Below are 9,412 nucleotides of genomic sequence, written 5' to 3'. Positions count from 1 at the left end.
GCTCACTGGCTGAGCGAGGTGCGGGCGCAGCACCTAGGTTTGCGATCCCGTTGCCGGTCCCGGTCCGGTACGGGCGCGACACTGAGGGTTGCGGTCCGTTGCCGGACACGAAAAAAAGACAAAAAGGAAAAAAAATAAAAATAAAATAAAATAAAATAAAAATGCCTGTCTTGACCTAATGAAGTGAGTTCAAGACCCACCGGCTTTACCTGTGCTTTTGGAACACTGTTGTAGAGGGCAGAATAAGCCATAAGCTGGGCTAGACCTTGAATATCACTTCGCATCCTTAGTGTCAGTCTTCCTAAGCAATCTGAAACCCCACCTGTAAAAATCTGTTTTTGTCTAATTAACTCCATTTCGAGGGGCAGCTTGGGAAGGAATGCAATGGCCCCTTGAATCCTCCTCTGAGGCTACTCCACCTGCCTAACTCTTCAGGCAAAAGACCTTGACACCCACTGCTGTGCCCAGAGTAAGACCTGTGAGACCTAGTGGCCCAGCTCTGGGGCTCTTCCCTTCTACCCAGCGTGTGGCTTCTGCCCCTCCAGTCTAGCCTAGACAGCCATGTGATGTTGCCCCATTAGCCTCTGGACTTCCATTTGAACAGCTCCCACTTCTCCTAAGGAATTAGATGGTGGAGACTCTAAGAGCACCTCCATTCTTTCTAATCTTGAGGAAGAATGAATAATAATAATGATGATAGCTGACTTTTATTCAGCACTTTTTCCAGGTCAGGCCCTTTATCAAGTTTTTTGGATCCAAATTTGCTGGACTTTTCAATCCTATCACTGGAGAGCTGGAGGAAGCGGCTCTGTGGTATGTGTACTCAGACATCTCTAGCTGTCAGCCTTCTCACGCCCACACTCGAGAGTGAGGTACATACCAGTCCTTCCAACTATATTCTCTGGGCCTCCTCTCCCAAGCATTTTCTTAAAAGAAGTCAGGGTACTCACAGGTGCTTTCCAAAGTCCTGTGCCTCTTAGAAAAAAATCTAGGTCTATGAAGCTCACTTGGCTCTGCTTAACCTTTTTTGCTTCCCCATGCCATTTACTCAGAAGGCCATATATACCTAGACACATATATGCGTACTTCAGGCCTGAGGTTCCTCACCTATAGGCTCTAGAAATTCACAAACACAACGAACACTGCTATTTGGTCTTTAACTTCAACAGAGTATTCAGCAAAATATGTGGAAAAATATAATTGAAAGATAATGTTCATCTTTCTATGAACTTTTTGAAGTACTCTGGTAATATACATAGACATCGTTGTGATTAGAAAGATACATATTCATTGAACACTGTAATTGAATCTACAATAACATTTTCTTTCCACTGTCGTGTGGTGGTGGAGGCAAACAAGAAATTTATTGACAGTATTTTAGAATGTGTCGGGAACTACTGCTGGGTTACTGTGCATGCTCTTGCTGATGGTTGTGATAGAAATCTCACTTAAATTGATAAAGAGACATGAAAAACGATTACATTGTATAATGTTGAACTTTAAAATAAAGCATTTATAAAAAAAGAGAAACCTCACTTAAGCGATTCAGTTTTATAATTTTTTTGCAAAGAAAATTACCATTAATTTTTAGAGACCTGTACTCTAAACTGTGGAAGATAAAGGGCTTCCCCTTTTGAAATCAGGGTAGATGGCACTTAGAGTTGGTATAAGGGAACTACACTAATGGCCTTAATTTGACAAGATTATATCCTTTCATTTAGAACTGAATTTAAACAAGAATGATAGAATTTTTTTCTCCTGAGGACTTTTTGAGCACTAGATCAGATGTTTTATAATTTATGGTTTCAAGATTCTAATTAGAGAAGACCCAGAGATCTGAATAACATGTAGACTTGATATAAAATTGGTTAGTGAATTTTTTTATGGTCTCTGATCAACAAACTCAAAGCTGCCTATTGGATTATTAGAATATTTTTATTTGAGGAGATAATTTATTTGTGAAATGAATAATTTAAAGGCATTAATTTGGGGCTATTTTAGTGATTTCTAAGATGGAAATAAAAAATAAATTAAAAAAATCAGGATGAGAAAGTCTCACAAAGGGGCGAGCAATGTCCTTTGTTTCGAAGAGGAAAATTGGACACTCTAGGAGTTAAAGTCCCCTGGAGATGCATAGTGCACTTCAGAAGCTGAAACTGAACTTCCTCAGTGAAAGGTAGTAGTCATGTGTCACTTAACTTTCGAAGAGGAAAATTGGACACTCTAGGAGTTAAAGTCCCCTGGAGATGCATAGTGCACTTGAGAAGCTGAAACTGAACTTCCTCAGTGAAAGGTAGTAGTCATGTGTCACTTAATGAATGGGAGAAATATGTCCTTAGGTGATTTCATCATTGTGCGAACATCATAGAGTGTACTCACACAAACTTAGATGGTATAGCCTTCTACACACAATAGACTATGTGGTGTAGCCTAATTCTCCAACCACTGTTGTATATGTGGTCCCTTGTTCACTGAAGCAAAGTGATGTGGCGCATAACTGTATATACCAAGTTGCACCCTCAGGCCAGCCTCCTGGGTGGAGAGATCTGGGAGAAGAGCCCTCAGCTTGGAGCCCTAGAGATTTCTAGGTTGTACACCCGAGAAGAAAGAGGTGCTTGAAGTCCACAGTGGCAGGGATCAGCATCTTGACAATGGGGTGTTTGCAGACTTAGTGCAAATGCTGGAGAATCTGTTTCCTCCAAACAAACCTAGTCTACTGATGTCATTGTTTCTCAGAACCTGGAAATTAGAATTTAGGTTTAATTAAATTAGACCCAGGATCATTCACTAATGTTAGCCTAAAATAAATCCCCTCTGCCACCCTGCTGGAAATAGGATGTCATGTAATATAATAACCTTTCTCTCTCTCTTTCCCTTGTTTCCATCTCTATTATTGTCTTTTTCTTTTGCTCTACTCAATCTCTATCTTCGTCTCTGTCTCCATTTCTCTCCCTTCCCTGTTTTAAAACATACATATATGGTCCAGGGTATGGTCTGTATTATAAATTGCCTTCTGTCACTTGCAGTTGGAGAAGCACAGCTGCTTTAGTTAGACTCCCTGCCACGGCTGAGCACTCCCTGCTTAGCAGTGTTCTAGTGAGAAGAACAGTCGCTTCGGGAGCCTCCTCTAGAGACTTAGTGGGAACTTGCAGACTAATTCTGAAAGCCAAAAGCACAACAATCAGGGATATTGGTGACCTAATTAGATCATACAGCCAAATTTTATTGTTTATAAACATTATTTTTCCTAGTTGCTAAGATAAATAAAAAATATTTATACTGAATAAAAAAGGTCACTTTGGGGAGAACTCTTTTGGGAGTATTTGCTGATTCTTTTGTGAATTTTAGTGTCAACACAGACATCAGAAACTATAGCCAAAACCTGTTTAGTAGATGAGAATGAATTTGTGCGTGAGACTTCTGAGCAAAGCTAACAGATACATTTTTTAAAATCCCAATTCATTTTGTAAGCTTGAAGACTGCTATTGGTGTTGAAGAAGCCATTTTATGCAGTAGTTCATCATCTGGATACCAGATGTCCTGGAGAATATGCTTTTTTTTTTTTTTTTTTTTAAGATGACCCTTTTTATGGAAAAAAAATTTTTTTTTTTATGAAGTCTGGGGATAACCCATTTTCATGTTTTGTGGAAAAACTTATCTTAGATGCACAATGATTTCTCTCTATTCAAACTACAAATGTTGCTTTTTTTTTTTTTTTTTTTTTTAAGATGACCCTTTTTATGGAAAAAAAATTTTTTTTTTATGAAGTCTGGGGATAACCCATTTTCATGTTTTGTGGAAAAACTTATCTTAGATGCACAAGGATTTCTCTCTATTCAAACTACAAATGTTCTGTATCATATAATTTTATATATTCTCATTGAATCAACCCATATTGACTGTTACAATCACCTCGTATTCATAGCACACTGGGAGCAAAGCACAGTACTAAGAATTGTGGAGAATAACAAAATAAGTGATGTATAAATGGAGATTTCCAACTAATTATAAACATTTCTTTTGATGGTGTGAAAAGTCAACATTTAAACTTGTAATAGAAAAGGTGAGGTACTGCATACGTGATGCTATTTAGGCCAAAGTTCATCCATGACTAAAAGCAAGGAGTGAAAAACTGGGGAGTCATTTTCTTATTCAGTTTTTGAAGGAATGACTGTAGAATCAGCGTCCTCCCTCTGGTTAAGTTCCCCTCTCCTTGGAATCTTTCTCCTGCAGCTTTTCGAAGGCCCTCACCTACATGTCATGTCACATTAGTGAGCAGCAAGCCACACAAGACTTGGCTAGGATAGAAAAATCCTGTATTTCCTTGAGGGAAAAAATCTCCCATTTGTTTCCAGTTATTGTAAGTTATTTGTTTTTCATCTCAAGGTCTATCCCTACTGGATGTTAGTTGCGGGACACATTGTCAGTTATTTTGATGGTTAGTTTGTTGTTTGACTTTTAGAAAATAATTTAAGGCAACTTGCAAATATGTATACAATATTTGGGGAAAAAAGGAACATGGTGAGAAAAATGAGGCCAAGGGAAAATAAGGATGAGACAGGACAGAAGAAATGGCGATGAACTCACCCATGACTTCTCACAACACAAATTCTAGGTTCTGAAAGAAGACACTTCTGGTCCCTGAAGTAGTGACTCTTCTTCACCTGCTGCTTTCTCTCCTCAATCACTGTGTTGTCCATAAGGCCCAAAGTGGCCAGGAGAGATGGGGAAAGAGATTCTTTTTTATTTTTAGCAGCATTTGCAGTGGGTCTGGACCTGCCCTGGGTCCAGAGGGAAAGTTACTTGACATGCCACTATGGTTCAGGGTTGCTTTTTGATTCTTCCAGTGAGCAAGGACCTCAAATATCCCCCAACCATCTCCTTGTTATGGGATCTTTCTATATTCTCCTTAGCAGGTAGGCATTAGTATCTTTTGTTAGTGTTCATTACATATGAAGCATTTGCTAGATGTTGGCACATGCTATACCCTTGGGACAAAAAGAGCTACCATTTGCAGTTCTTGCCCTCAGAGAGCTTAGTGTAGAGGTAAAGATTTGTAGGAGCTTGGTGTATCTGATTTGTGAAACATGCCTTTTCAGCCTCCAAGAAATGTAAAAAGTGGACTTCAATACTACTGAACTGGATCTCTATCTCTTGACTTGCAGACATGTCCATGACATATTGTTAAGTGAAAAAAGCAAGGTGCAGAGTAGTGTGGAAAGTAGGATTCTTTTCCTGTAAAAACATACACGTCTCTGCCAAATATATGTATTTGTATGCTCATATATGTTTGTATAAGCAAGGAGAAGATTGTGGAAAGAACTGCATCAAACTATTAACACTGGTTAACATTAACAATTGGCTGGTATTGATTGGTTCGGAGGGTTTGGGGAGAGGGAGAGGATTAACTTTTCCTTTAAATAGGAAAAATACTATTAATTACAATTGCAATTAATAGCAATATTATTACTATGAATCCGATAAGCACATATTAGAATTTTAACTTGAAAGGCATCACATAAATTTTTAAAAACAAAGTTAGCAAATGAAAACTGTTTAGAGCTGAAATTTTGGTTTATGTTTTGATCAGCACATCATGCAGCGAATTCAGAGACTTCAGGCTGACTGGGTCGTGGAAGTAGACACCTTCTTGAGTCAGACACCCTTTGGGTACCGGTCTTTCTCAAATATCATCAGCACCCTCAATCCCACTGCTAAACGACACTTGGTCCTCGCCTGCCACTACGACTCTAAGTATTTTCCCCATTGGGGCAACAGAGTGTTTGTAGGAGCCACTGATTCAGCCGTGCCATGTGCAATGATGTTGGAACTTGTCCGTGCCTTAGACAAGCAACTCCTTTCCTTGAAGGTATCTGTTTTCCTCTTGTTGATTCCTAGGATAAAATACATTAGCAGTAATTCAGAGTAAATTCTAGAATCCTTGGGGGAGTAAGAAGGCTATTTAGAAATGGAGACTTTTGGTACATTTTTGTTCTACTTTGGTACAGAATGATATGAGGTTGAATGGATATTAATTGGAAGATTACATGATTTGAAATGGGCAATAAGATACATTGAGATACATTGACAACATAAGATACATTGACAGTACATTTATTAATTGGCACCTGATTTTTCAGCTTGGACTGTGCATGAAATTAAATGCAACATTTCTTTGCAAAAAGTGAAGAAGGAGGAAGGTTGGTACAGCTATATGTATGAGAATTATGTTTTATAATGATATACGTTTATCTCTTTTTGTTTGGTGCATGAAATTAAATGCAACATTTCTTTGCAAAAAGTGAAGAAGGAGGAAGGTTGGTACAGGTATATGTATGAGAATTATGTTTTATAATGATATACGTTTATCTCTTTTTGTTTAGACAGCCATGAAACATCACAACCTTCTGATCTGAGACAGGTGGCTCTTGAGTTGGGGGGAGGGAGCTGCAGCAAAGTGATTCCAAAGCAGAGAGACATATCGAGATGAAAAGCGTGGAGCAGAAATGCATTATTGCTGTTATCTGTGAATCTCGTCTCAATTTTATGTAGCATGGCAGAGCTTTTGTTACCCTCTCAGCTCAAGATACTACTGGGACTCTCAGATGTTATTTCAGTCTCTGTGTTCTTCAGGGTATATTGGAAAAAAGTGCTAAACTAGACGAAGACATTTTGTTCTGCTATCACTCATAACCAAGTAAACACAACAGAGCCAAAACAAAAAACTTTGTTCATAGGCAACAAATGCCTTTTTTTTACCTCAGAACTTTAGGGAAGGTCCAGCCGTTGAGACAATGGGGATAAAGAAGAAAAAGGTTTATCTTGTAATGGAAGTAATAGAGATATTTGCTTCTATTTTTCCTGGATATGCAGAACTTGAAGAAAGCCAGAATTGTTTATATCCTCCAGTCTCCTTTTCACTATTTTTTTGTTTTATTTTGTTTTCTGAACTTTCTATAATGCCTTTGTCCCATGCTCTGCCTGCTTTTAATGAGCACCCTTCCCTAGCAATTGGGTTGAGAGAGTTTGGAAGCTGATATAAAAGTTTAATTTTTCATATGTGCATTTCTAGTATAAAGACATGAAATGAAAGGAAGAATGACTTAAATGCACAGTTCTGTGTAGTGAATGTGTTTTCTCTCGGTGAACTCCTTCACCTTTTTTTTGTACCTGCTTTTGGTTACCAGAAATAGAAAAGACTCAATGAGTTGTTGGGCGGCATAACTTCGTATAGCATACATTATACGAAGTTATACGACGGTCTCCACATGGGATCCGAACCCTCAGCGGGAGCACCGCTGCGCTCCCAAGCGGCGCACTCTCCAGTGCGCCACTGGGCCAGCCCTTATGCTTCCTTCTTAAAACCCTGAGTGCATGGGTATTGCACAAACACATGCTTGGCTTAATGCTGTTAAGAGTTGTGAGGGATTCAAAGTAAAATAAACTTTCCTTTTCTTATGGTCTAATTAAAGAGCAATATTAAGACAATTGAAATGATTAGCATACAAAAATAACTTAGTTTTAAGATGATAAAGGCATTTTTCTCCTTTTTTATGAAATTACCCTTAAGACAATCAGAAAAACTCCATTTTTGAAGAAACTAGAAAACATCTGTTAACGGGAACCACAAAATGAAGACAGAGGTAGATGAAGAAATGGCAAATGACCTCTCAGAATGGAGAGAAGTCACACTGCCCTGGAGAGGGAAGGAAATGGAAGAAGCCAGCTGGTCTCCTCCAGAATCCTGGAAAGGCTCAGGGATTGGAGGTATGATATGCTCAGGAAGGCAGAGGTGAGGCAGTAGATGGAGTGGAGAGTGTTTAAAAGTCTGCATAAGGAGCACTTAAATATACAGATTTCCAACCCACACCAGGCAGGAAGGTGAGTGCCCCACATGTACCTCTGCAGCAGATGAGAGAATATTTTTCTAGAGAAATTGAACCATGAGGGTTCTGAACTTGGGAATACCAGGTATTCCAGAGGGCAGCGGTGAGGCCCCCATGGAAGTCAGGGAGATTAGGTGAAAGTCTACATATTGGACAGTGAGATCTCCAGTCTTCCTCCCATTTCTAGCACCAGAAAGCTGGCAGCCAGCTGATACCTGTCAGGTAGGAAACTGGGGGAATCTTCTCCAGAGAATGTGAACCACCTCACAGACAAGATTCACAGACAGTGGCATGTGGAGGTCCTCAATGAAAACACTGATGGGGTACCAGGTTGCCCTCCAGCAAAACCAACCCATTTGTGTCTCCTACCAGCATTTTAGTACCTTATTCTTTAATGTGAATGAACTCAATGGAGGACCAGACATTTGAGGACAGTCTCCAGTATGAAAGAAGCAACACAAATAATACAAATTGAAAAATGAAGTATATGGAAATAGAGTACAAGGAGCAGAAGATAAGTTAAAGGACACAATTTTTAATATCCTTACAGAGATAAGAGGAGAAGTTATATCCATGAAATAAAAACAGAATGCTATAGTAACAGAACAACCACAGAATAAGAAAGGGCTTTTGGAAATTAAAAATTCTATTTTCAAAATAAAAAAATCAGTAAAACAGTTGGATACTAATGTAGAAGAAATATCTTTTCTACAGAGGAATGACAACAAAAGAGATGATTATTACTTCTGGGGGATCATTCCAGGAATTACAATAGGTCATATAAAAAGTATTGGGAATGAAAATGGTATTAGATTTCTCAATAGAAACCTCAGGAGCAAGCAAGTAATGAAAATGTGCCTTAAGTATTTTAAATAAAAATAATTTGCAACTCAGAATCCTCATACCCAGCCAAATCACATGTGAGAGTAGAATGAAGACATTTTCAGACATGTAAAGTCTCAATCATTTTCACCCCCATGTACTGTTTCATTTTTAGAAGTTACTTAAGATATTCTCCAGCAAAATCAAGGAACAAATCAAGGAAGTCATGGGATTTGGGTCCCTGGGAATCCCGTATAGGAGAGGCAGAGGGAGTCCCGAAGGTGATAGTGAGGGGAGACCTCAGGTAAGAGGTGGGCAGCAGGGTTGGCGAGTAGCCAGCCAGGCTGAAGCAAGCCAAAGGAGAGGCTCTGGGAGGATTACAGCCACAAAAAACAGAACTAGACAGACACATGAGAAGCAAAATTGCCACAGCATCTGGAAAGTTTGACCACGTAATTGTGGAGATATATGAAGCTAAAAGAAAATGAAGCAATGGAAAAGAGAGGCATGTGGTGAGGAATGGTGGGAAATAGGTTTGCAGAGGAAGGATGAACTGGATTTGTGCGTGTGTGTGTGCATATATATATGGGGGGGGAGAGAGAGACCAGTGGAAGACTTTGTTTAAGACACTTAAGAAGGGAGAAGATATTTAACAACAGGAACTAAAAAATAAATTGATTGAAGACAAGATCGGAAGAGCGTCG

General features: G+C 39.1%; 1 protein-coding gene across 1 annotated transcript in view; it reads left to right on the top strand.

The window, feature by feature from the left end:
• Nucleotides 1-9,412, top strand: part of QPCT (glutaminyl-peptide cyclotransferase) — a 39,554-nt gene that overhangs the window by 8,801 nt on the left and 21,341 nt on the right. Inside the window, exon 3 of the mRNA XM_008588245.1 lies at nt 5,591-5,869. Coding sequence (XP_008586467.1) covers nt 5,591-5,869 — 279 coding nt within the window. The remainder of the gene's footprint in view (nt 1-5,590; nt 5,870-9,412) is intronic.

This window comes from Galeopterus variegatus, unplaced genomic scaffold (genome assembly GCF_000696425.1).
Source record: "Galeopterus variegatus unplaced genomic scaffold, G_variegatus-3.0.2 Scaffold4739, whole genome shotgun sequence".
In the NCBI taxonomy this organism is placed as follows: Eukaryota; Metazoa; Chordata; class Mammalia; order Dermoptera; family Cynocephalidae; genus Galeopterus; species Galeopterus variegatus.
This window is presented reverse-complemented; position numbering and strand designations above follow the sequence as displayed.